Here is a 27,531-nt window from a genome sequence, read left to right as displayed (position 1 = left end):
CTTAAATTACTAATTTGTCCAATCAGAATGCTTGTTTTTATTATTAATAATTTTGTACTTTGACTTGCCAAGTGCCAACCAAAACAAGTCTATACTCGATCAATAATTTTGATAAGAAAACAAAGGAAAATGAAATAAAACTGATTATTTTGTCTAAAGGGTCAACAAGAAAAACTTCAACAGTTCAAGATGAGACCAAATGAAGGTAATTCTTACGATTACATTCATGCACACATTACTATCTACAAATGAAAATTAGCATCAAAACAAAGCAGTTTTGGTATTTCTAAGTATGCATATTTAAAAATATTTTAGATTTATTTTACAAATATTTGACATTTACAAAAATGTTTTGACAATTGAATACTTTATACTCCTGCGCATGTTTTGGGATCTGATAATTAAAATATAAACGCCAAAAAAAATGGAAGATAATTTCATCGTAGCATTCGATTTCTTTTGTACCTAACATCGAAATATTTTATAACCTTTGTTGAAAGTGTTGTTATGCCTATGTTTGTTGGTTTCTTGCACCATTGTCTTAAGAAATATGGTTTCCTCGGCCTTCGTTTGATTACAGTTAATTCCAAACTAAAAAGACCCTAATGTAGTACATGAAGTATTCTCTGTGTATTCACATCATATCTTGTCTCATACTTTGATGTAGAGGCCTCAAGTTGATCTTTTTGTAAACTGCTCATATTTAGGTAATGAAACTGGATATAATCATGAAGACCTTGTCGGTGAAATTTGGATGCTCATTCATGAAGGACGCAAAACCCACAATGACAAGATCAACATGAAAGATAAGAGCTTCAGTGATGTTTTCAAAAAATGTGATAAGGTTTGTCACCATATGAAAATCGAGAAAGGAATTTGTTCTCGTGTTAAGTGCTTGTTGACCTAGTGTGAGGTTGGTCATTTGGTCCAAGATATTTAGAATGGTTAAAAAAATTGACTTGTTAATATGCAAGATTGCTTGGCTGAGTACTCATCAAACATTCATTAAATCCATGGAATGCCAAAAGTTTAAAATTTAATCATAAGTAGATAAACTTATTCTCTCATTTTCTCTCATTCTCTCATTTTCATTCAGAATCAAAAAGATCTTTTGACTTCATGGAAATTAAGAGAGTTGATATTTTTGGAAGTTTGGCTGCATCGAGGAGAAACATTCAATGCCAATGATGCAGTATATGGCAATAAGGATCATTTATTACTTGAACAATGGCGGATTGAAATTAAATCAGAAAGGTGTTTTTTTATACTTGAAATGTTGATATTGTTATTATAAGACAATACACATGCTCAAATCTGTACTTCTATGTCTAGAAATTCAAATGGCGGACTACACTGTACCCACAAAATGCTGCTGCAAGCTATCAAGTCAAAGTTGTACTTTTCACAGCTTAGTGCTTGGCTTAGTTTAAGTCAAGGTAAATTTCCAAGACACGTATATTTCAGGTAATTCTAACCAATTGTTCTTGGCGGCTTGTTGCTGCTTACATTGACATTTGAGATTCGATATAAAATGTTTATCTTTTTTCAAGGTTTTGTCAAATGGAGGACAAAACACCTTTAAAAACATTCATACTGACACCAGATTTCCATCAATTTCCTCATGTTGCGCTCGACACAAAGACTCTTAATGTCTCCGTTCATTCTCTTCCACATTCTGATTCAACATTAGACTGGCAGTGTTATTCATGGGTATTTGGTCATACACCTACAGATCAAACTCCGAAATCATATGATAAAACTAAATCGCTTCACGATGAACGCTCGAGAGATAGACGTTCTCATGTTGCTAGAAGATTGGAGTTTGGAAGTGTTGGCAAAGTAGAGAAAAATGCATCTGATGGTTTCGTGGAAGGACAAAAAAGCTCAAAAATTAAAGGGGATAGTTTGCATGAAAAGTGTTTGAATGAAAAGACATCATTTTCAAAGAATGCTTCTTTGAAACCAGAATGTTGCGATCGAGTATATAAAAGATGGGAAAATATGCGCGAAAACAGAAACCACGAGAATAATATTTTGCATTACGACGCTGTGAAATGCTCAATTATGCAAGAAGGATGTCACGCAAGCTGCAAAAACTCAGAGCAAAACGTGAAAAGTGCTTATTCAAACACGGAAACGAAAGCTTGTTTCATGAATGAGAAATGCAAGGAAAAAGGACATAATCCAAGTTGTAGAACAAAAATGAATTTCACTTATGATGACGAGGAAGCGACGAGCAAAGAATCTGATTTCAGTTGTGGTTTTATTGCAGATGTGAATAATAGCAATGGCAATAGCACCGAAGAGAAAGCTTTAAAAAATTTAAAGAATAACAACGATTATGAATGCGTTGTACAACGAAAGTTGAAACGCGAAATGACAGGATCGGTAGCCGGGCAACGATTACATGGAAGAAATTACAAAAGCTTCGTTTCCGACGAGGGAAACCTTAAGGATGATGATGAAGGCATAAAGAATAATGTATTTGTAAAGCAAAAGATTGAGTCTAGTACTCGTTTTCAACAAACAAGAAATCATTATAGACATGCGTCGACGGGGACTTTGGCTGTCTTTCATCCCAGGACTGGTTTACCTATGTCCTCCAGTCCGGTATAGTTTTTCCTGAGTAAACTTTTGTTGATTGCGTGATAGTTTTATAATGAAAATTAGCAACGTTGGAATGATAAAAGGTTTAGAGGAGGGGTGCGCCTCTGTAAGAGGGGGTGCAGAGGAGGAATGCCAATTTTTCAACAAAATACCAATATATCAAACAGTTAAGCAAAGCAATTCGAAAGATCTCTCAAGCATAACAAGTCTGATATGCCACAGCAACCAGAAGCCACCAAAATCTAAACAAAACTAAAACTTCCCCACCACCCCCCTCCTCTATAAAAGCCTCATGTATCCCTTGCTGGTTCTTATTCTTCTAAACTTTCGTTCATTCATTTCACGTATTTAGGCTCCGTTTCGAAAGACCTCAAAGGGACAGACTGTCGATGATATGTGCAGGTAGATCGTAGCTAAGATTCTAAACAAAAATATCCGCTTGTAAAGGAGATTTGTCTTTTTTTCGACAGCCCGTCACGTGGTATAAACGCGAGCCTCTCTCATCAGTACAGTCTAAGCGCACCTACATTAGCGACGCAAAGTCAGTTATTGGGAAATTTTGAGGTACTCGAAACTCTTTTGTTTTTGTTGCAATTATAGTTTTCCCAATTTCTATTCACGATACCATGAATGGTGAAAATTTTAACTTTGGCCGCCAACACACAATAAAAAAGTGTTCTTACTTGTGTTTATTCTTTATCATTTCTCGCAGGAATCTGTTTTGAACGGTCGTTTACCTCCAGACGGCGTTGTTGAGGTGTGAAATAATTTTCAATGATTTTACAGCCTCCATCACAACTCTTTGATTACCCTAAAAGAAACAACACAACTGGTTCACAAAGTTCAATAATCCCAACAAATACAATACAACAGGCTTACATAACATAACGTTTTTAACCCAACAAATAAAACGCAACTGGCTCATATAACGCTTTTAAAACTCAACGAATACGACACAACAGGTTCACATAACGTTTTTAAACCCAACGAATACAACACAACAGGTTCACATAACGTTTTCAAACCCAACAAATACAACACAATAGATTCAAATAACGTTTTTAAACCCAAGGAATACAACACAACAGGTTCACATAACGTTTTTAAACCCAACGAATACAACACAACAGGTTCACATAACGTTTTTAAACCCAACGAATACAACACAACAGGTTCAAATAAAACCTCTAAAACTCTTAAACTCTTAAACTCTTAAACACAACAATTGCGACACAACAGGCTGACATAACGCTTTTAAGGCTAACAAATAAAACACAACAGGTTTATTCAAGTTTAATAAGCCTAACAAATACGGCACAACAAGTTTACAAAACTTCAATAATCCTAACAGATACCACACGACTAGTTCTGTTTACTTCAATAATCTTAAAAATACATCACAACAGTTTCACAATACTTAAATAAGCCCAACAAATACACGCAACATTTCTTTCTTAAGCTTAAAAATAAAACAAACATAACTTTTATAACCCTAACAAATACAGCATAACTAGTTCAAATACAACACAACAAGTTCACATAATGCAAAAAACCTCACAAATACGTTACTACAAGTTTAGGTAACTTTAATAAGCATGACAAGGAACGAAAAAGAAAATTAATGAAACGACAAACACGACTATCGAGCTGATCGCAAACATTAATGAGGTGACTTAAAATGGAGTTATTTTTATACAAAGGGTTTCACTGCCGAACTGAGCGCAAGTGGATCAAAGAAATGTCTTCCCCACGTCACTCTTCCTGTTCTGGCCAACTTTTTTAAGTTATCTGACGACGATGCACCGTCACCTTATATGGTCAGTAAGCTATAATAGAAATGGCGCATATCCATTCTGCGTAGTTTTCCACATAACTTGGCCCGCAGTGTTAAAGGAAAATTCGCCTTTCGAGGATAACGCATACTTTAATAATGAAATCAAGTGCATACGCCAAAAACTTGTTGGCGAAGTGAATCCATAAACCGAGACTTAAACCGAGACTGTTTAAGGATCTTTCACTCGAGTGAAATAAGCACAAGCAAAAGCGAAGACAAAAGATTAAACAAAAAGAATTTAAACGAAGCATGTGACATAAGCATCAGAATAAAGAAAAGGAGTCAAGCATAAGCTGAACGAAGAACAAAAAGAATATTTAAATAAAAACGCCGATGTCTTTGTCTTTGTAAACCTCTTTAGCAAATGAAACAAAAGTCTTGTCGTTCATGCTTATTTTACTAGTATGAACCAGGCATCATTCTATCCAACTCTGTACCTGTGTGACCGTATATGCACATTTTTATTGGATCTAGTCGAATAAGCTTACACTCTACCTCCATCCCCCCGCTCTGAATGTTGCGACTATATAAAGCAAGTGGAAGAATCTAAGCTCTTCAGACCAGATCTAATAAAAAACATGCATAAATGTTTACACGGCAGTCTGTACCTGTGTTTGTTATTCACCTTATTCCAGCCTGTGAATGGGTTCGTCTCATCATTATTTCTTACGTCATTGCAGGGTTACATATCGTTGGATGCATCAGGTTTGTCGAGGAAGGGCTACCACGTGCCAAAAAAGGGAACAATTCAATTGGTATTTTTAAATTATTTCTCTGCTACTTTGGACAAATATGAAATCATAGAATGTGTGGAGGAGGGGGGCGATAACTTACTGTATTCCTCGGCAAAAAGTATGATGCGTCGAAACTAAATAGAGAACGGATTAAAGTCACGTGATAATTTTTAACACCAGATGTTACACGCCATGCCCCTTCTCCCCTCACAGTCAAAACTGCGCCACTGATGACATATTTGCCATTTTCACAAACCTTTCAACGTTTAAACTCATCTTGAATTTTCAACCAAGGGTTTTTGTATATTTTAGACGCTTTTCAATCCTAATCAAACTGTAGTGAAGGTTTTCGTCGTCTTATACGATTTCTCGGACATGCAACCGGATTGTCAAACGTGTCTACGGCAAAAGACTACCTCAATTGCTCCATCAAATGATCATAAAAAAAAAGTAAGGATAACACAGTGCTGTCATTATTTATGATTTTGGTTTATGGTCTTTTGGTGTTATCGGAGATAGAGGCTATTTGCCACAAGCAGCGATAGATCTATGCTCATCTGACTAGAGTAGTAGAATTTTTACTTGGTGGGGGAGGGGGGAGGGGGGAGGGTGCTGTTGTTTATTGAAGTTATAAATAGGTTGCCATCTTATTTTCCAGCACATAATAATGTTATGATAGCAAAGTCCGCTCGCCATTTTTGAATTGTTATGGGGATGATAGAAAATTTAGTTGTTGCGCATCCTCCATGCACCCGGCTAAAAAATCAGCCCCCCCCCCACACAGTGACATACGTGAAGGACTAGCTCCAACTGCATACCATTGAAGTGAATGCATAACTGGACAGCCAAGTTTTTTTAAATCTAGTCCGAATTTTGACCGAAGATAGGCTTCCACTTCATTTAATTTTCTAACTCAATGCTGCGTACTACTCATGTAGCGATGGGCAATATACACAATCGATTCTTATAAAAAACGATTCACTATAGATAGTCGAGGTGTTGGATGTTGAAAATCCAACTGATTTATGTTTTTTCCCGCTGTTTTAGATACACGATAATCTTCATTATTTGATCCATTTGAGGTATTTTTGCTGTGAACCCGACAAACATAATCCATTAGACTTTTTTTTTAATTTCTTAGCGTTATTTTCAACGTAATTTTTAGATTTGCATCGTCGAAATCTGGTCGTGTATACCTTCATACGGACATTCGAGTCATATTCCCGCGTCACCCCCCCGATCAAGGGACATTTCTCACAACGACAAGTGGTCCAACCAATCCGAAGTACGCTCCCAGACACGATCCTTGTGATGTACGGAAATGTGTCATGGGTGTATTTCCTAGCTAGAACTATTATCATATTATCGTAGAGTCCATCTTCCAGATTTAGCTTCTGTCATTGAACTTAAAATTGGCCGAAAACGCCTATATATGTTGTTTAGGTTATTCATGATGTAAATTTAAGTATGATCATTTGTTGATATCGCAAGTGATGGCATTCCAGGTTTAGTTTTGTGGTGTCCCACGGCGAATGTGACCCTGCGCATTCAATGGTAATTACTTCTGTCTCAAGGCGCGTTCTCTTACACGAGAAGTTTAGAAGCGTTTTCAGCATTTTTTTAAAACGTTTCTGCAGCAAAATAGTAACCTATCAACCATTCACTATGATACTTTCTTTGAAAGCTCCTTCCGTCTCGTTGCATTGACGTGAGAATACGGGGAACTTTGATGAGCTGGGAACAAGTACGTGACGCCGTGAGAATGAATGAAGCAATAGCTCCTCCCACGTCCCATGCGGTTTGGTTTAGGTTTAAAAACTGTTTAGATTATACGGGGGGGGGGACTTTGAAGAACTGGGAACAAGTACGGGACGCCGCGAGAATGAATGAAGCAATATCTCCTCCCCACGCCCCAGGCGGCTTGGTTTAGCTTTAAAAACGGTTCAGATTAGCTTATTTTGTATATATGACCATATATGTGAGCTTTTGTTTAGTTAGCGATGTTTTTTTATAACTCTCTGTGTTCATCTGATAGTGTAAAGGCAGGTGACATGAGTTAATGTAACATCGTTGACTTACCAATATCGATTACCGTTTCGCAGCACACGCGTGTTTGAAAAGAAAACACGTGGATAATGGGAGTTCTTTCTCGCTCGAAAAGGCTCTTCCAGGAAAACCACCAAACTTCGTGCTTGCTCAATTTTGCCGAGACAAGTCGCGTACAGTACCCTGTTTAGAAAACAAAGATCTTTTGAAAGCGATACCAGTCTCTATCAGACATCCTTTTAAGATAACTAAGTCGAAAATTTGGGCTTTAACTTATCTTTGCGTTAAATGACGCAAAGAATTTGATTACTATCTATTGTGCTATTGCAAAGATCAGTCAGATAATGCAGAAAAACGCCATGAAATTTGATGGCTCAAGTGGATTACATATACATACATCTCTCTAAACATAATATATACAAATTGAACATGCATCAGGATATTACGGCATGGCAGCGATTGGCTAAATTTGCTATGCAAATTAACGCATGCTCGTTTGTAATTGTTCGGACCATGTGGTGTATTTTGGGTTTTAAGTCCTACCGATTGTACGAGATGGGGTCAATGTAGCAAATTGAGGCGAGAAATCCATGAGGTGCTAAAATTGTTCTGGTAACGTCGTTGGACTTTTTAGAGAACCGTAAATGGCATGACATGAAGGTTGTAGGTCGATAGCTGGCAATTCGCTTAGATTTCTATGGTTCATCGACTTTCCATAACTTTAGATGTCGTCTTTGTGTTAATACCCCCCAAACACACACAGAGAATTTGTGAAGATCGAAAGCTTAGCTTAGTCGTCAAACCATAGCTTAAAACGTAAATGATTTCAGAGGCGGCTCAACTAACCAATGAGACGGAAGTTAGCGAAAATACCGAGAGGGGAAATCGTTCTTCTCTAGAGTCATCGCTTTTGGAGACCGTAAGGTAAGTCGACCGTGTTATATCAAGGTTTACATAAAGTTCATTTCACCTATTCCGAGCTAAGAACGCGCTACTACCGTCCTTTTTGCAAAACGTCATTTCTTGCCTATGTAGTTTCCATGGCAAGATAAACAGTATTGGCTTTTACTTTCGTCTCTATGTGCTTCTGTAGGAGTGATTCGTATTAATATTTACGATACCAAAAAATACTAATCTACGTATGCAGCTTATTGTAATTGGATGCCGTTTCATCTTCGGTTACCACATCAAAATCTATCACGGGTAGATCCGGTGTAAATAAGCGTTGGAATTTTCGGTTACTCGTGGAAAATTTTACGCGACAGCATGAACCCAAGGTTCGAGCTTTGTGAAAATGGGAAAATTTTGTAGTTTGAGAAATGAAAAATAAATACATAGCGATAAGGAATGATTCAAGTGCTTTATATAAATTAAAACATCACAATTTTATTATACTAGCTTTTTACGTTGGAAATACCGATGAAAATAGCGGCAATCTCGAACGCCAACCATTTTTTAATCAAAAAAGCAGACATTGACCTCGTCATCAGCGGCATCCAATTTGTGTTAGGTTAAAGATTTACATGCTATGAGGATGGGTGGGGGTCGTACGCGAAAACCGGATAAATTAACATTTCCACTAGTTTTGTCTTAGCAAGATGAAGAAAGTTATATGAAGAAATCAGTTTTTATGTAACAAACATATTGCTAAATTTGTGCGTATTTATTACATGTTGTTGTTGGAATACTCGATTTTGACCCTGAGGTAGTCTGTTTCGAAGGATTTCTGCAAGCTGAAATCGAAAGTTACCAACAAATTTGAATACTACCTAGGATATCTAACTATATTTGATTCCTTTTTTGTTCATGTACATTAATGGATATAATTTACGATGATTCTCTTGTTTGCACAACCACTACCAAATAAAGATTGTTTGATAAATGGTTTTGCTCAGAAAGTGGGGTATAGCTTTTTTAATGCGTACGTGATTCAGATATTTCAATTTACGAAATCAAACAAAGACGATAATGTTAGCTGTAGAGCGTCTTCTTTTATATAATTGGAGATTTCCTTCAAGTTCCATCACCAAATCGTGATGAAAATTAATCGGGCTATGCTTTTGTTTACATGTGATGGAAAAAAGGGAAATGTGTTCTTCGGCGACTTGATTTATTATGTTGATTATTGAAGAGTGCTTTTATTGAAAAGTCCAAAATGCAAATTTGGTGATTTTGTCACACCAGATATTCGATCTGATCCACTGCAAAACCGTGGCTTCATCAGTCACGAATTTATTTTAAAAACAAAAAATTAAATTATTTCATTTGTCCTTTGTGGAGTATAATCATATGAATAGCATACAATGTCACAGTGAGGTAATTTATAAACTCCAAGTTAGTTAAACGATGTAAACAGAGAGGTCTTATCGCTTTCTAATTGAATTGCGTTTGGTCAATTGGCCGTCTTCACAGCAGATGTTCGATATCTTTGTGTAAAACACGTTGAAAATAAACTATTTGTGTAATGTTAAGCATAAAACGAGACTGCCCATTGTTCGTCCATGTGTCGCGCTTCTGCCATATGATAAAGGAAATGCGTGGAAAGCGTAATTTAAACTTTTTCATGCTAAAAGCGTGTGTCATTCATGAATTGGTTTATATAAGAGAAATAGAGATGACTATGATGCTTTGGCATTTCGTGTTTATGTTGAAAAAATGTTTGCAAACTATGTTTAAAACGAACACGAAAGTTTGACGGGATGGCAAATTTGATTAGTAAAAAATTATCAGAAAACGTGCTAATTTAACTATTGTCTGCGTTAGCATAGTAATGCAGCCTGTGGATGTAGCTTATTAAATACTCGTGGCTTGCGTATTGAATGGAGAAAAAAATTTACAATTTACATGTTTTCACGACAAGCTGGACGGCATCTGTGTTGTGTGTTTATATATATATATATACATATATATTTAGCTTAATGAAAATACTTGAACGACGCAGTTGTATAAATCAACGAATAAACAGATTACAACTTGCATAGAAAACTATCTAAATACTTGGTAAGGTAACATTTAGAAAAAGTGTCAAGACGTATTATAAAAATTAGTGGATTTCCGCCTTTAACACTATAACATCGTTGAAAATAGTAACACTTTTTCCTCTAAATTTTTCTTCGATTTTGGATCAAGCATTCTTCAACTTGGCTTCGTGCATTGATACCAATTAGAACTAAGCTTATCAGTTCATGCAAGATAAGTTAAAATAGATATTTGACATCGCGAGCCAATCGACTTCTTGCAGATTTATTCGGCATTAAGTTCGTAATATATACTACAAATTAAATGCGACTTGTACCTTTCACGAGAAGGGATTATCGCATTTTAACCCACGGCAGACGTAGTTTGCGAATAACGCTACATATATCAATCTTTGCGGAGTATAATCCTCCACAAAAACAATTTACTCAAATAAGATAAACCAATATTAATTAAAGGTTTTATTAATGCTTTATTTGTCAAAACAGTCTGATTGACGTTGTACAGCGAGCCTTATGTCAAACAGCTGACTCTAGATTTTCGCGTGCCGAACGCAATATGTAAAACGTTAAGGCTGAGTCGGTAAATTTACAAATTATATTTCTCATCCCGGAAGAACAGTGGGATGGACGCATAGTTTTTGACCAATTGCATCTAGAATAGTTTTGACTTCTTTGGATTGTCAGTCCAACTGTCCTACGACGTTTTTCCGCTACATCTCGCCCACTCGTCTTTGCAGGAAATCTGCTATTTTGTGTTCCACTTGATAGAAAAGTTTAAGCTAGTTGTGTATGTTTTTACGATTTCGTTCTGAACAGTTGCACAACCAAACAAGCTGTCCTACTCGATTTGTTCACATTCATCCGTGGTTTCCAAGCATTGACAGTATTGATTTTTGAAAAGAGTGTTGGTATAGTCCTCATAAGTTATATCGTTTTGATGTTTTGCTCCATCACAGAATATACTATCTTATACTAATATACAAGAGAGGATGTGTGTTCGGCTCTTTAGAGATTTTTATGTATGTCCACACACACACACACACACACACATATATATATATATATCCATGTATGTATTCATCTGATCTTTTGCTCCGTCAAAGAATATACTATCTTATACTAACATACAAGAGAGGATGTGTGTTTGCCTCTTTAGAGATTTTTATGTATGTCCACACACACACACACACACACATATATATATACATATCCATGTATGAGTTTGAAAATTTGTAATCCAGGCATTGAATATATAAAAGATAAAAGTTTCTCCGGATTTTGAATGATTTTTATTGAGCTTTCGACTCGTTGCTTCGAGAGATGAAGGCTCGAAGCAACGAGTCGAAAGCTCAATAAAAATCATTCGGAGAAACTTTTATCTTTTATATATCCATGTATGTATTCATCTGATCTTTTGCTCCGTCACAGAATATACTATCTTATACTAACATACAAGAGAGGATGTGTGTTTGCCTCTAGAGATTTTTATGTGTACCAAACACACACACACACATACATATATATCCATGTACGTATCCATATGTGTACTCATATGTGTACTCATATGTGTATCTTTTCAGGGATGAAATCAAAGAAAAGATAGAGAAAATTTTGGTACGCTTTCACAGCATTCTCCGTCGACGCAGCTTCTCTCCTCTGTAGCGTTTCATGTATAATGTAAATACACTTTAGGTCGACGTCCAATTGTGGTCTGACACTGAGAAGTTGCTGCTCTACCTTAAATTGCCCGGTAGTAAATATGGTGAAAAAAACAGAGACGAACAAGAGTAAGTCTTTGAAGACAAACTGTTTAATGTTCGTAGATTATTAAACCCTTAATACCTGAGCTCGAAGTCTTTACGGAGAAATATCGGACCGAGGTCTTTTTGTACAGACCGAGCCCGTAAGGCGAGGTTTGTACAAAAAGACAGATCCGACATTTCTCAGTAAAGACCGAGCGAGGTAATTAAAAGTTTAATTTATGACATTATTTGACCTGAAACGAAGCTTGCTTTCTTTCTCGTCTTTGTTGTTTTGTACGAGTTGGCTTTCAGCCTTTCACTTTTCTAGTTTTCGTCCATAAAAAAATAAATCGTTTCATATTGTATCGTCTGGATAGTTAAACTGTTTTCCTAGTGTTTTTCCTTCGAATCACATTCGTAAATGGCTTTTTGTTTCGTTTATTTTGCGTTTTGCTGTTTGCTTTACGAAGTTTGTTTACATTTGACTGTAGTTTTTGACCGTGGTCGATTACGGGAAATTAATGGACCAACAAGAATGTTTCTGAGCCAATCAAAGCGCGCCATTTTGCCGGAAGTAACGTTTGCCATATAATAATATCATTTATAGCAGTATACAGCTATTGTTTCATGCTACCACACTCTAGAACACGACACAATGTAGGGACCAGAAACAAGGGAATTTCCGAAAATCCGTCTGGTGTAGAGAAGAGGCATCTTTTTTGTAAGGGAGAAAAACTCCACAATATGACTTAATAAACTTTGACATTTTCAACAGTCTTTTTAAAAATGATTTTTAACAAAATTTTTTTATCTCTTATACATTTTTTTAATTTTTCTTGCAATATTTGTATTTTATTGCATGAATTAGTTCGCTTATTGGATTCTCATTCGGCAAGACTCGTATTGATAAAAAACGTTATGTAATTTTACAATATTTTTTGAAGTGACTATCCAGTGAAAAGATTCGTTTGAAAACAAAAAATAAATAGATGATGTAGTTCGTCTAGGTAGGCCAAAGTCCTGAGAAGGACGATTGGTCTTATAGTGCATTGACTCACGTTTTGCAACCGCAGTGGTAGTGACTACCACTAAAGAAAACAAGGCGTCAACTAACTTTTAATTTATTGAAACATTTTATTTCATTTTGCAGCCCTTACGCGATACCTTTGTCGACGACCAGAGCTGAACAAACTCAAGCATTTCATTGGTATTGAACGGACTTTATGAAGTATTGTATGGCGTAGACTTTAACATACATTAGAGTATTGACTGCACTTTATAAAGTATTGTATGGCGTAGACTTTAACATACATTAGAGTATTGACTGCACTTTATGAAGTATTGTATTGCGTAGACTTTAACATACATTAGAGTATTGACTGCACTTTATGAAGTATTGTATTGCATAGACTTTAACATACATTAGAGTATTGACTGGACTTTATGAAGTATTGTATTGAGTAGACTTTAACATACATTAGAGTATTGACTGCACTTTATGAAGTATTGTATGGCGTAGACTTTAACATACATTAGAGTATTGACTGCACTTTATGAAGTATTGTATGGCGTAGACTTTAACATACATTAGAGTATTGACTGGACTTTATGAAGTATTGTATTGAGTAGACTTTAACATACATTAGAGTATTGACTGCACTTTATGAAGTATTGTATTGCGTAGACTTTAACATACATTAGAGTATTGACTGGACTTTATGAAGTATTGTATTGCGTAGACTTTAACATACATTAGAGTATTGACTGGACTTTACCAAAATGTAAATATTTCTATAAATCTAAATTCACCGAACAGGGAAAAACGTTAGACGCCATTTTATAACATTTATAACACCGTCGTATAACGCCATTTTATGAGATGCCTTAGTTACAAGATGATGCTGTCTTAAGTATGCTTGCTTTTATAATTTTAAAATCGTTGGATGAAAAAGGCAGTCTGTATATTGTAGCAGTACTGAGTAAAAAACTAAATGGAAAATCGATTGCAGTTTATAAACAACATATTTTTATGGCATTTTAGGATACGTTGCCATTTAGATGAATGCGAAAATAACTCCACTTTACCAAAACACGAAGTTTACGATGAATATAGAGCGTATTGTGACAGCGTTAATGCCGTACGAGTTCTCAGCGCTCCGGATTTCGGCAAGATCATAAAATGTGTCTTCCCGAACGTGAAGGCGAGGAGACTGGGAACAAGAGGAAATTCCAAGTATCCTTTTCATTTTCAGTGAATGATGATTGACCAATGCCATTTCAATTCTGTTGCATTTCATTTCACTTATCCCCATCATGGTCCATGATGTGTCAATGCAAGAGTTCTACGTAACTTTAACAAATACTTTAGATATTGCTATAGTGGTATTCAAAAAAAGCAAATTGTCAAATCACCACAGCTTCCAAATCTCGTCGCACCAGTTGGCGGGAACTCGGTAAGCTATGCTCAAATATCACATTCCACAAAGATACTGCAGTCAGAGTAAACAAAACGTTTCCTTCAGGGTAATTCGTCGTTATCACTAAACGGCGACAAAATTGGTGAGGAACAAACATTAATAGCGGCATGCGATCTTGTTTGCGAGTGGGCAAACAAACTCTTGGGTCGTGTGTTCACTTCACTCATAGAACTTGGAAAATTTTAGTCGGTGGCAGTTATGTTTCCAATAAATCCATGGCCTCGTTCGTTGTGATGTCTGGAAGCAACACTAGATCATATGGAATGTAAGTATGCCATTCGTGAATTTCTTGGGGAACTTCCTCACCTCTCGGAGACCTAGAATGACCACCTTCTGACTTCATTTTAACTGGATAGCTAACGTCTTAGTAATGATAAGAGGTCGTGATACTTTGATTTAGATTAACTCTCACTGGCCGTAAAACCAACGAAGAAGAAGATTCGACCAGCCTTAAACGCAAGCATACTCAACAGCATTTGCAACGAAAAATCCAAGAACGTCAGGAACATAAGCAACAACAGCAACAGCAACTCAACTTGCTACTCCATCCGTCAACCCCAACTGGCAAGCAATTCACGCCTATTTTACCTCAAACGCACAAGGTTTAAGAAGTGATATTAGTAAATATATATTTGCAAATGTAGATCGTCCAGGTCGTTATAGTCCTGAGAAGGACTGTTTTTGTTATTCTTGACTGACGTTTCGACAACCTTAGCGGTAGTCATCTTCAGAGCAAATGAAGAGTAAACGTCAGGTTAGCCGTATTTGTTATCTGGTTTTTACGTCATTGTATTGTGTGTATACTAACCTGGACGATCTACATTTACAAACATGTAACGATACTCCCGGGTTCAAACCATTTACTTCATGAATAAATATATATCAGCAATTTCGCCAGCAAGCAAATGAACTGTTTAAACAAAAGAAAACTCTTTAAATCGCAGTTTCATTTCAGGTCAACGAAGTCACCCTTGTCAATGGCATTCGAATTCAGACTAAGCCTCAACAGCTTCAACTATCGCCAAAGCTGAACATTACTGGCAACCCGCACACATCTGGCACACCTGTTATTTTTAATCAAAACACTCAGAAGACCATTGGTCATCTGCCCCCATCTACTAATCACAGTCCAGGCACTCCATCCATGAAAAGTCCCAGTGTTCAATCTCCTTATAAAACAAAGTCTCCTAAGCGCAATGGTCCACTCACCCCACGGACCGGAACCATAACATCGAGCCCCGTCAGTACAACCCCGAAGTACACTCCTAACGGTGAAATCACAAGATTTGTCTTTACTCCAATAAATAATGGAATACCAGAGAATAAGACCATTTTACATGGAGACAACTTAAGTCCACCTGCGCTGAAGAGACCCACTGCAACTCACCCTGAAGCAAGCAGCAACTGGAGTTCTCATTCGAAGACTACACTTCGTTTAAATGCCCCCATATTAGAGGTAAGTGTTTTGATCAATAAAATAGAGCGATTCCTGAAACTCTTTTCATTATGACTCTATAGTTTGACCAACCTTTATTACTCAAAGTTACTTCAGGTTCGCCTCGCAAACAACCTCGTATTGCTCTCAAAGATCCACCGGGAACCAGACACAGCCCTTAGTCAACGGATATTTGATCCAGCCATTAATATCTTCCCGTGTGAACAAACGTACAGCTATGATTAACTCCATCGAAGTTACTTGCTTTCTATGAATCTCTTGAGATTTTGCTTAATTTGTACGAATAATTTTCGCTTTATTCTTGTCAGGGCCTAATCGATATTCTCCATTGCAAAAACAACAGAACATGCGCAGTCTAAACAAAGTACGAACGCCAATATCATCTCGCGACTCAAGAACATTCCGGTATCAGGTTGCTATGCAACGGCCATCGTCCTGTAATGTAACCTTACCGACTATTCCATCCAATTCTCAAGCGGCAATGCAGGGCCTTTCTCATTCATCGCAAAACGCCTCCCTTCAGTTTAGGTGAGAAAAAAATATCCATTTATTCTTGAGCGTCCTTTATACGTAATTATCTCTGTTTCTACAGAAACATGATGACGTCAGACTGTCGTTTTCCAAAAGCAACGACTCCATGTTCTCCAACTCAACAAATTCCCGTCAACCAGACTCTACTTGATCATCTACCATCGGAGGAGGAACTGGAAGCTCTCTGTAGTCAACTAACGAACAATAACGCAACCGCTGTACAAGCAAACCGATGTCAGTCTGTTCCACCTCTCACTCAAAACTTACAAAACATGAACACAAGCTTTCAACTGCTGACGCCGCAAGCCGACGGTCGTCATCAGTTCGTCGCGCCACGCATGGCAAACATGTTAAGCGCAAATTGTCATCTGATCAACACCAACGGCAGCTTCTTGAATACAAATGGTCACGTGTCTAATGCTGGCACGCAAGTGGCTCTAGGCGCATCAAGTGCAAATGAATGCGCGAGCAGTCCAAGCGTTCTTTCGACTAACAGAAACGCTGATGAACTTAAGCAACTTAGAAATCGTATTTTACACGGCGATACAAACAACAACAGCGGAGTACGTGATGTACTTCATGTAAACGGAACAGCTGCGTACGGTTCTCACCGTGCAAAACGTAATTTAATGGCAGAGCTGGAGAATCCATCCACTTGGACAATGCCAACTTCCACTTTTCAGCAAAACAAGCAACAAAATGTGACGTATGACCCATTAGCCGGGTTAGGTTTTGACGAGTTTGCGATCGACACATCAAATGCTAATTTAGATATTTTAGTGAATGATATTTTGGTGGATAACAATGCGTTTCCTACGTCATGGGGTACCAACGCGCCCGCAGTCACGTTGGACTAGTGTATGCAACAGCTTGCTCAAGATTTCTACTGACTGCAACGTTACACAAAGTTTACTAAGAGATTCGTTTTACTTCTATTTATTATTATTCTTAATGCTTGTACACATTGTAAAAGGAAGAGGAGTTTTACGGGAAGATTATATATTTTATTTCGTGCACATTTTTTGAAAATGCTAAAATTACTCTGCTTTTAGAAGTTGAGGAATATGTGTAATATTAGTGCATATGAATATTTTAACCTGTCTTGTTTTGACGAAAATTTTTTTGTAACCACTCAGTCTTCGTCAGAAACAATTGTTTGTACTTATTAATGATTACATGAAGTATGGATTAAAATGCTCGTTTTCTTGCTTAGGTGTAGGACTCGCTCGTGTCTTTTTAATCATCTCTCTCCTTTTAATGATCTTTTTGTTACAAACTTACAACGCAACCCTTACTTCCCCACCTGGCGAAGATGGGAGTAGTTCTTATAAAATATGATTACATGAAGTATCGACTCTACTCAAAACAAGAATTCAAACATGGCGACGGCAGAGGACTTGAAAACGGTAAAATTTATTTTCTACCCTTTAAATTTCCTTTATTGAAATGTGTTGATACTACACACAAGAATCGAGTTGGTTATCGTTGCAGTATTCATTTTCTTTTATTAGTTTTGAAAGAAACGTTAGAAAATAGAGGTGTGCTTGGTCAAATCAAGGCAAGAATTCGTGCCGAGGTTTTACGAGCGTTAGACGATCAGGACGAAGAGAAGCCAAGCCTCTCAAATGAGAATATGCTGATAAACGAACTGATCAGGGAATACCTGGAGTTTAACAGATACAAGTACACATTATCTGTGCTGTTGACGGGTGAGGGAATTTTTCTGTTAAATTATAACATGCAGCAGCAGCAATACAACGCTTTATTCTGGCCGAACATTCTACACAACTAGCGTAGCTACCTCTTCGTTAACGTGTAATGTATTCCTGCTGAAAGCTCAGGCTACTCAACAAGTTCGCCTGCTAGTAGGTCGAGCTTTCCCCCCCCCCCGAGTTCGTAGTTATTCATGAGGAAAGACGGGGGGAGTCTATGTGATTATCTTAAAGTATAGTTACTTAACCTAGAACGGTACCTTGAGCTATTTCGTATTGTGCCTTCCTTCTCAGAAACTGGTCAGCCAAAAGAATGTTTGAGTCACGAGTTCCTGGCCAACGAGTTGAACATTGCTGAAGATAAAACGACAAAACCAGTGTAAGTTTTATGGCAGCAATGAATTTTTTTACGTGTCCTTCACCCAGCATGTAAACCTGTACGTACTTATTGACAGACCGTTATTGTACAGCATACTGGCGCATTCTTTGAAAGAAAAACACATTAAAGACCTTAAGCCACAAACCACCGTGACGAATGGAGATGTAATCGCGAATTTGGAAAATGGTGAGGTTCAATATATGAAAAAATTCTGCTTTCTTCTGGCAATTACCTTCGACCAAAATGGTTTCCTGAACACTGGTTGATTTGGGTCAGCGGTAGCTACTGTTCACGAGGTCCTTTTGTTACCAGACGGGACTGCTTTCAGATGATGTATCGGTCACGTGTTATATTTGTTTCTTTAGGCCCGGTGTATGACGAAGATCAGGTGACACATATTCGTAAACCGGAAGCAATAAACATAACCAATGACAGGAAACGATAATTTACTATAAAGAGTGATCTGATAAATGTGATCACACCTTCGTTAAAGGGCATAGACTTAAGAATTTTACTACTTAAATTATAGTTTCATTTAACAGAACTTTGAAAATGACAGTGTATTTTCTAAAACAGTTTTTGCATCTCTTTTCATTCTCGACATATTGAAATTTTTGTAATGTCCGATCTATGCAACTTTCTACGTCATTTTGCATAATGAGAATTTGAAATAGCAGGTATATTTGCCGTTTTGTTACCTCAACCGAGCAGAGCTCCCTTTGAATTAATGGTATAAACAATTGCATGATCATTTCAACGAAAAGTTGACTTGAATATAAAAGATGTTTGAAACTTTGCAGGGACTTATGCAAAATGACGTAGAAAGTTGTGTAGATCGAACATTACAAAAACTTCAATATTTCGAGAATGAAAAGAAATATGCACAAACTGTTTTAGAAAATATACTGTCATTTTCAAAGTTCTGTTAAATGAAACTAATAAGTAAGTAGTAAAATTTTTAAGTCATGTGCCATTTAAAATAGTTCATACGCATTTGGTACAGATGACTTTACGTTTTTCAGCCAGGGGCCGGTTGAACGAAGCCTGGATAGTGTTATCCATTGGATAGCACAAATTTCCAAATTTGTAAAAAAGGAGTTTGTATTTTTCTTACGACAAAGAAATTTCGCAATCTTCCAAACAATATTTAATTTCAGCGATTGTTCAGTTTGAATCTTATATTTTTTGCTTTTGAATGGTTTTATAAAAGTTTAAAAAACTTGCTATCCAATGAATAACGCTATCCAGGCTTCGTGCCACCGGCCCCAGGCAGATTAATCCCAAGGGTGTTTAAGCATTGTTGCTGGTGTTGTCTAAGGGCACTCGACCAAACCTGCTTGCAAGGAAAAGGTAAACAGGACAAGTCTTCTATAGCGACGTTTCTTGTTGTGTTATACAATGTTATTTCGACCAAAGTTGACATTATGAAATGTCAAGTACGAAACACCAAGCTATTCCTTAAGTTGAGTAGTATAGCATCCCCAAATGTACATCGTTCACACTTGATAATTCAATAATATATACGTATACAATCGTGTATAGACTGAAAATTCAGTAGCACAAGTCACATGCTACGTACTAAAGCCTCTGAAGTCGTGAGTAAATATTTGGAAACAATTGTTCAATAACGTCAGGATAAACAGGTTATCGGCAAATGTCAATTTTTATTTTTAATACATAAAACAATGTATGAAGATTTTATTGCTTATTTTACACACTACAATGCTTCAAATTTACGTCGATTGGAGATAGCGCTTATCTTACATGCAATTGCGAGAGTATATATATATAACAGTCCGCGTTCATACAAACATTGAAGTCAATGTAACAACAGACAATTGCAAACCGAATACAGAAGTAATCACTGCAGTACATTACTTTGATTTAAATAACATACAATAAAGTTCTACACAAGTCTGTCGAGTATGAACGCGATTCATATAAATATTCTCTCAAATCATCTTCATTGCAAATTGACTTTTGTCAGATTGGATGGAAGGCCGAAAAAGTGACGAACGTTCACAGAGCCGATTCAAAGAATTTCTTGAAATTTCCAGAAAGGCAGGCTTTCATAAAACTTTACATGCGATTCAGAGAGTATATATATAACAGTTCGCGTTCATACAAACATTGAAGTCAATGTAACAACAGACAATTGCAAACCGAATGCAGAGAAGTAATCACTGCAGTACATTACTTTGATTTAGATAACATACAATAAAGTTCTACACAAGTCTGTCGAGTATGAACGCGATTCACGTAAATATTCTCTCAAATCATCATCATTGCAAATTGACTTTTGTCAGATTGGATAGAAGGGCCGAAAAAGTGACGAACGTTCACAGAGCCGATTCAAAGAATTTCTTGAAATTTCCAGAAAGGCAGGCTTTCATAAAACTTTACCCGAAACTATAGAAACCTTGAAGCGTAAATCACACATGTAGATTTGAACGTTCACAACAAACATGACGATAAGCGCCGTCCCCAATTTTAATATATTAATAATAATTTATTCAAACTCTACATAGAAATATAAATAATAAAGTGTGTGAAGGATCTTTAAAAGTCACGCGTGATTTTTTTTTCTTAAAACACTATAATATATCCATGTTTTTTAGAATATTTTCAATGTTTTTCTGTCACGTCAAAACATGCTTGTCAAAAATAGCATTAATTATATAAACGAATAAAAAATTATACTGTCTATTTAACAAAACTTTAAAGCGATGTGGCAAATAAATTCAGGAACGAGGGGTGGGGGTGAGTGGTTTTGGGAACGAGAGCCAACAACGCATGCAATAAAAATGGAATCGAACCAATCCCATGCGCGCGCAACTTTCTTATGTCCTGATGACGTTGCGGCAATGTTAAAACAAAATGAAAACAAACTAACTTTAAGAAAACTACACTATTTGCGAAAACCTCTAAAATATTGAACTTACAGAGGTCGATATTTTCGCCACAAAACGTTCATTTTTTTTTGTGGGATGTTGATTACTTCAAATCCGACGTAAATATTTAAACATTTCAAGAACACACGTGATCACACAGTAAAGTTGACTGTGTCACGGGTGTTTACCGTTGTCGTTGATTGGTTAGCTACGTGTTAAAACGCACCAATCACACAACGTCTTATAAACTATAAAATCAAGGCTCATTACGAAATAAACTGAAACACTTCAACACGCTATGACAATCAAAGTTAAAGCACTCAAATTTTTAAGAACCACAGCCATAATCATGGATACCAGTGGACATTTTAGGAACTTAAAGGATAATCACTATAATACGTACTGCCAAGATCACAGACCCACCTTTTCAGAATGGACTAGTACATCGGGGTACATCTGTCGTTTTGTTCAGCAGGAAACACGTCATCAGAATGCGAAGAGACCGATGCCGGAACTCGAGGCACTTTTACTGGTACGAGTCTTTGGCTTGTGATGACGTAGTCCTTCAATAGAATGATGCCACTGCCAGCACGAACGACAGTAATATTTGAAGCAGGAAAGTTCGCGACAGAAATAAGGGCCCGCGTTCGTATGACATGTACCGCAGAGGGAATCTTCTAAATAAGGATCAACCTGAACCTGGGAAAGTATAAAACAGAATTTCTCCAATTAAGATGATTATTTACAGTCACAAATCAACAATACACACACTGTCAACAACAAAAAAAGAAAAACACAAAGCAATAGAGCATTTTTATTGAGTGAACATTTTTGCTGCCACGCACCAAACTTGTCTTGAAGTACATTATCCAGGCTAATTTGCAATGTACGCGATTTAAAGTGCGCATGACTCGAAAATTTTTCTACTTCAATTATATTTTCATTGAACAAAACTTTTAAAATGACAGAGTATTTTCTAAAACAGTTCATGCATAGCTCTTTCCATTCTAACAAATATGACCCGAAACTTTTGCTACTTTAATTATATTTTCATTGAACAAAACTTTTAAAATGACAGAGTATTTTCTAAAACAGTTCATGCATAGCTCTTTGCATTCTGAAAAATATGACTCGAAAATTTTGCTACTTTAATTATATTTTCATTGAACAAAACTTTTAAAATGACAGAGTATTTTCTAAAACAGTTCATGCATAGCTCTTTCCATTCTGAAAAATATGACCCGAAAAATTTGCTACTTTAATTATATTTTCATTGAACAAAACTTTTAAAATGACAGAGTATTTTCTAAAACAGTTCATGCATAGCTCTTTCCATTCTAAAAAATATGACCGGAAAATTTTGCTACTTCAATTATATTTTCATTGAACAAAACTTTTAAAATGACAGAGTATTTTCTAAAACAGTTCGTGCATAGCTCTTTCCATAAACAGTTCTTTCCATTCTGAAAATGTTGAAGTTTTTGTAATGTCCGATTTACACAACTTTTGACGTCTTCATGCACAGTGAGTCGCTGCACAATTTCAAAAATCCTTTAGTTCTGGCAACTTTTAGTTAAAATGATCAGGCAATTTTTTTTATATCATCAACTCTTCCCAATGAAGGGAGCTCAGCTCGGTTGAAGTGACATGTCGGCAACTAAACCTGCTATTTCAAATTCTCGTTACGTAATGTGATGTCACGGGTTGTGTGAAGCTTGCATTAAATATAATACAACATCTTGAGAACGAAAAGTGATATGAATAAACTGTTTTAGAGTGTACAGTCATTTCCAAAGTTATGTTCAATGGAAATATAATCTGAATAGCACAAATTTCCCGTCATATACCGTTTAAAGACAAAACTACGTGAATAGTCTAGAACAGATCGTACAATTTATTTTTTTGCAGCATACAAAGTCGTAGTCTCAAGCCTGTCCGACTGTTATTACAATTCTAAATAAATAGAAAACAGCAGATACCTTTTTTGTGAACTTGGGTGTTTTTAACTCAATGAATCCAGCACAAACTGCTTTCATATAGCTCTTGTGATTGTTAAATGTTACACGGCCAGAACCTGGTAAAGAAAGACAGACAATACACCACCTATATTGAATGAGCAACTATCAAATCCCGGGATTGTGGGATAGCCTTTCCGTAGGTAGCCCAGATCGCATTGCGTACCTATTTTATCAAAGATACGTAGATTTTTTCCCTCGCATTTTATGTACTAGAGTGACGCGATCTTGTAGTGTGTAACGGAAGTGAAACCGGTGCAGTTTAAGTTTGTTTTGCTAATACCATTATGTAAAAGATTCATTGTCATGTCCAATTCCGGATCCGAGGTCGTAGATACCGGATTTCAAAGCTTAAATTTTTCTGTATTCCGAATTCAGGGATACTAGTTAAAGTGATACCGGATTTTTCGTAGGGCGTTGTCAAAACTCTCAAAATTTACTCAAGGGATCCTTCCGTGTAGGTATAAGCTCAAAGTACTTCATGTAATAACATACTAACATAACCACACAACTAATGAAGACTTTTTGAGTGAGCCTAAACAGTCAGTGAAATAATAAGTATTCAAAACACCTGAGAGAACGGAAAGACAACGACGTACAACCCAAATCAGTACCAAAATCCGAGAGCCTTGACTTAACACTCGGCCCACGCCCTCAAAGGGTCAGTCTACGGTCAAGTGTGATGTTCTTAATAACAACTTCAAATTATAATATTATTCAAATTGTAAGTTATAAGATGTTTATGAAAAGGAGGGCGGCTGAGGTCCCAATGATATGAATGTTCAAACATGTCTAAAATATGTTTGAGATGTTTCAAAAAGATTTGAATGGTGTTGAAGACCAAAACCAAGGTTGTTTCTCTTCTTACCTATGGGATATTTGTGCTTGTCTGTATCGATGCCAGCATATACAACACCAGCGAAGAGGTCTTGCATAATGTGCGCCAAGCCCTCTGTAATACAAACATATGCCGAAATTAAAGACAAAAATCATTCATCATTGAAAAACGACCAATTTACGCAAAAAAATTAGTTTCGCTATGCTGTCGAGTGCTCGAATCCGTTTTTGATGTAACGAGGGAGGAACTTAAAGAGAAAAACGCTTTGTTAAGTACAAAAAGTTCTTTTGTGTTAGTTTTTTCCCTTATGCTTTCGTCCGTAGAGATTCTCCTTCTGCTTTACGATATAAAGATTTTTACCGCGCTTCAATATCTGTTGTTAGCATAAAAACAAAAACTCGTGATTGAACAATTTCATCGCTTGAACCTTAGGCCCTGTTCACACGACATAAAAAAACCAAACTTAAGAGGTAGGTTGAATTTAACCAAGATTAAACCTGGGTTAGCAGTGTCTACACGAAAACAACAATTAATCTGAGTTAATTTGATGAACCTGCGTTGAACCCAGATTATTTTATGTCGTGTTAATTGGACTTTGAGCAGTGAAAATGAACCTTGTAAATTTCAGCTTTACTTGGCAAGTTTTCTTCAAGATGATTTTGTGTAAAAAAAGGTCTACATTCATTTTCCAATTCAAATCATTTAAAGATATTAACTGGAACAGATATAGTTTGATGTATATGTAATGGTTTCCTACATTGATCCCAAGGTTTTTATGACGTAGGATCCCACTTGATCCTAAGGTTTCTAAGACGTAGTAAACGCAGGAAAAAACACCAACCTGCATTGAGCATGCCGTGAAGTCCGCCCACAAAAACTGTTTTACTTGGATCAAGTTTTTGATAACGGCCACAAACATAGTTACTGTCGACAAGAACCCATGGTATGACTTGAACCTGTCAATACACGAGAGACGATTAACAATGAAATTTACAAACTTTGAAGAATGCGTAGCACGGTCAAGCTCTGACGCGCTTGGCGGTTGGCCATTGTAGGGAACCCGATGATGTTGGCTTTCGTTTTTAACAGTGTAAATAAACGCTGAAAATCAAAGCTACAGGAAAACTCTTGTGATCTTAAAAACTTTGGCTTCTTTAAGAACGTAAAAACTATCAGTTAAGTAGCTTGGAAGGAACCACGCTTTATAATTTAGGAAGCGCAATACACTAGATGAACGTTCGATTGATATATAGCACTCTCCAGACACCAGTCTTATTTTGAAATTATAGTCTTAAAGTTTCTAAAGTTCCCCGATGAAAACATAAATGTTAAACGCAAAAAACATGACCTTGCTTTCCCCAGCAATTTCACTTACTTCTTTGCATCTGATGCGTCTACTTGACAGCTGAAAGTACCAATCTCCCCCGTTACTGCAGTCTTGAGTGCAAGAAGACAACAAAGCCTTTATGGATTTCTCCGAGTCGAACACCAAATACACATAACCTTTGTAAACAACAGAATAAACGACTTGGATAAACATATATAAGAGAGCTCCATCATTACATATTGTTTCTCTATAAACCGCAAACAATCAAGTATAGAAATTCCAAAAATGCCCTAAAACAGCGAGTGCACATGCGCGGTAGGCACCATACCTTTTGGTGGGTTTACTGCATGTCTTCCCTCTTTCCCAGGCCACTCAATGCGAACATTACCGAACGGTTTGAATGACTGAATAAGCGTACCTGACAAGTGTAAAAATTATACGTGTCATGAAAAAACGGCTACGGAAAAGATTCAACGCGAGTTCTTAGAGGATGTAAAAACTTGCCATTTCACCTTAAGGTAGGTATTTTAAATTAAACAATTTGATTAATTTCCTGTGGTGAAACTTCGTAAAACAGACATAAACAGCGTGGACATGAGCAGGCATATTTCAATCGTTTAAATGCTTAGAATGGCTTTGAATTCAGTAAAAATTTGAAGATTTTACGCCTGGTTCATACGATGGCATAAACGCAAAAATAAACACAACGACAAGAATGAGACAAAGATTCTATTCTTGCGTTTATGCATAAAACCGATGGCACACATGTGAACTCTTTGTATATATGTTTGAGTTAGTGCTAAGGCTCATATTTCACTCGTGTGAAGAAGGTCATATCGCTTTAGATTACGTACTTTCAGTGATATCCCATGGTACACCGCCGAGAAAAACTTTCGTAGAATATGTTGGATTCTTGTAATGCCGAGGTGGCAATTGGCCACTCCACGTATACGTCACTTCGTTACTTGAAGCTGAGAAGGAAAAACATGTCTTAGAAAGAAACACATTGCAAAACCGTTGAAAAGCGTTATTCACGTGATGTTGGCAAAAAAGGTCGAATGTCACAAACCAGCAGCAGCTTGTTGCAACAAGGCTTGACGAACATCTTGTTGGACAGGGGTTATGCCGGGACTTGAGTTCGGAGTGAAACCCCATCGCCTATCCATGAGTAAGTTTATCGTAGACGTTGGTGATAGAGGTCCGCTGTCTGCACCATCAAGCGACGTTGGTGGGTGTTGATCGTCACCATGTTGATATTGTGAAGTCGCCGGAATGACAGTGTGCCGTGGCATGAGGGAGTTTGGAAAACCGAACACCAGTGAATGCTCGAGGTCTGCGGGGTTTGGTGAAAAGGCAGGCGGGGTTGGAGGTAAACTTCCAGGTGGAGTCATCCAGCCCGCAAGCGGCTGACAAGCCTGCTGGCAATTAAGTCTTGATAAGAGATTTCGACCCTGTAATCAACATAACTGTAATATTGACAAACGGAAATGAAAAAAAATATATTCTTTCTTTAAAATATTTCCGGAGACACGTCTGCATCAGCATTAAAAATTACACGTCTCGTCTCGTTCTATTTCCATCGCGTACGCTCTGCATTAAGGAGGGCGACCGCGTAACCCCAAGAATGGACATTATCAGTTCTTATTTTCAATTTTTCCCAAAACGGTTAACGAAAATACCTACGTCCAATATTAAGCATTCATAAAATTGCAATCACTCGAGCATACACAATAGTAATGTAAAGACAGCTTGAGAGTTGAGGCGGGGGAACTTTCACAAAAAATAATATAGCTATAACCTAAATTTTCGATTTTTGGCAAACAGTCGAAAGGCATCTAACTACCTTTGTCCTTTCAGTAAAATAAGTAAAATAACAGCTTCAGCAACAAAAATTTAACAAAGACCTTAGTTCGCAAACGAAAAATTAAAATAAAGCAAGATGTTGAGTTGAATCGATAGGAACT

The 27,531-nt window shown here is 36.9% G+C and overlaps 5 protein-coding genes across 5 annotated transcripts in view; 4 read left to right on the top strand and 1 right to left on the bottom strand.

Annotated features, from left to right (window-relative positions):
• Nucleotides 1–63: 63 nt before the first annotated feature.
• On the top strand, nucleotides 64–6,665 carry LOC124451427 (protein FAM214A-like). The gene is made up of 13 exons (XM_047002043.1): nucleotides 64–205; nucleotides 708–844; nucleotides 1,097–1,254; nucleotides 1,333–1,464; nucleotides 1,551–2,610; nucleotides 2,960–3,009; nucleotides 3,078–3,171; nucleotides 3,320–3,364; nucleotides 4,308–4,424; nucleotides 5,122–5,196; nucleotides 5,488–5,625; nucleotides 6,223–6,257; nucleotides 6,341–6,665. Exons 1-13 carry the CDS (start codon nucleotides 190–192, stop codon nucleotides 6,522–6,524), a joined length of 2,241 nt encoding a protein of 746 aa, XP_046857999.1. The 5' UTR covers nucleotides 64–189; the 3' UTR covers nucleotides 6,525–6,665.
• A 1,050-nt stretch (nucleotides 6,666–7,715) lies between these two features.
• On the top strand, nucleotides 7,716–17,617 carry LOC124452235 (DNA-binding protein RFX7-like). The gene is given in 13 exon segments (XM_047002818.1): nucleotides 7,716–8,145; nucleotides 11,780–11,813; nucleotides 11,892–11,986; nucleotides 13,092–13,148; nucleotides 13,983–14,174; nucleotides 14,310–14,394; nucleotides 14,464–14,599; nucleotides 14,602–14,683; nucleotides 14,819–15,020; nucleotides 15,374–15,874; nucleotides 15,937–15,970; nucleotides 16,183–16,402; nucleotides 16,467–17,617. Coding segments are annotated over 13 exon segments (2,538 nt in total). The 5' UTR covers nucleotides 7,716–8,041; the 3' UTR covers nucleotides 17,263–17,617.
• Nucleotides 17,618–17,717: 100 nt separating this feature from the next.
• Nucleotides 17,718–19,337, top strand: LOC124452234 (centrosomal protein 20-like). The gene is made up of 5 exons (XM_047002816.1): nucleotides 17,718–17,811; nucleotides 17,917–18,114; nucleotides 18,412–18,496; nucleotides 18,573–18,682; nucleotides 18,862–19,337. Exons 1-5 carry the CDS (start codon nucleotides 17,718–17,720, stop codon nucleotides 18,939–18,941), a joined length of 567 nt encoding a protein of 188 aa, XP_046858772.1. The 3' UTR covers nucleotides 18,942–19,337.
• A 1,263-nt stretch (nucleotides 19,338–20,600) lies between these two features.
• LOC124450270 (cytoplasmic polyadenylation element-binding protein 1-like) overlaps nucleotides 20,601–27,531 on the bottom strand; it is an 8,530-nt gene continuing 1,599 nt past the window's right edge. The window contains exons 4-11 of the mRNA XM_047000901.1: nucleotides 26,637–27,018; nucleotides 26,422–26,538; nucleotides 25,896–25,985; nucleotides 25,616–25,743; nucleotides 25,082–25,196; nucleotides 24,271–24,354; nucleotides 23,367–23,461; nucleotides 20,601–22,086 (exon numbers count right to left, since the gene is read on the bottom strand). Of these exons, the coding sequence (XP_046856857.1) occupies nucleotides 21,874–22,086; nucleotides 23,367–23,461; nucleotides 24,271–24,354; nucleotides 25,082–25,196; nucleotides 25,616–25,743; nucleotides 25,896–25,985; nucleotides 26,422–26,538; nucleotides 26,637–27,018 (1,224 nt within the window). The 3' untranslated portion in view covers nucleotides 20,601–21,873. The remainder of the gene's footprint in view (nucleotides 22,087–23,366; nucleotides 23,462–24,270; nucleotides 24,355–25,081; nucleotides 25,197–25,615; nucleotides 25,744–25,895; nucleotides 25,986–26,421; nucleotides 26,539–26,636; nucleotides 27,019–27,531) is intronic.
• LOC124450271 (protein arginine N-methyltransferase 3-like) overlaps nucleotides 21,827–27,531 on the top strand; it is a 22,107-nt gene continuing 16,402 nt past the window's right edge. The window contains 1 exon segment of the mRNA XM_047000902.1: nucleotides 21,827–21,837. The gene's annotated coding sequence lies outside the window, so the exon portion shown is untranslated.

The sequence above is a fragment of the Xenia sp. Carnegie-2017 genome, unplaced genomic scaffold, assembly GCF_021976095.1.
Source record: "Xenia sp. Carnegie-2017 unplaced genomic scaffold, XeniaSp_v1 HiC_scaffold_24, whole genome shotgun sequence".
Taxonomy (NCBI): Eukaryota; Metazoa; Cnidaria; class Anthozoa; order Malacalcyonacea; family Xeniidae; genus Xenia; species Xenia sp. Carnegie-2017.
The sequence above is the reverse complement of the archived record's forward strand: the minus strand, read 5'-3'. Positions and strand labels throughout refer to the sequence as shown.

Bases quoted from the DNA above. Each gene is read 5' to 3' on its own strand.
- LOC124451427 (XM_047002043.1), top strand. The intron at 2,611-2,959 runs GTATAGTTTTTC...TCACGTATTTAG, and splicing joins TACCTATGTCCTCCAGTCCG to GCTCCGTTTCGAAAGACCTC. The intron at 3,365-4,307 runs GTGTGAAATAAT...TTTTATACAAAG, and splicing joins CTCCAGACGGCGTTGTTGAG to GGTTTCACTGCCGAACTGAG.
- LOC124452234 (XM_047002816.1), top strand. From the start codon at position 17,718: ATGGGAGTAGTTCTTATAAAATATGATTACATGAAGTATCGACTCTAC. The intron at 18,115-18,411 runs GTGAGGGAATTT...CTTCCTTCTCAG, and splicing joins ATTATCTGTGCTGTTGACGG to AAACTGGTCAGCCAAAAGAA. The intron at 18,683-18,861 runs GTGAGGTTCAAT...TTGTTTCTTTAG, and splicing joins AATCGCGAATTTGGAAAATG to GCCCGGTGTATGACGAAGAT.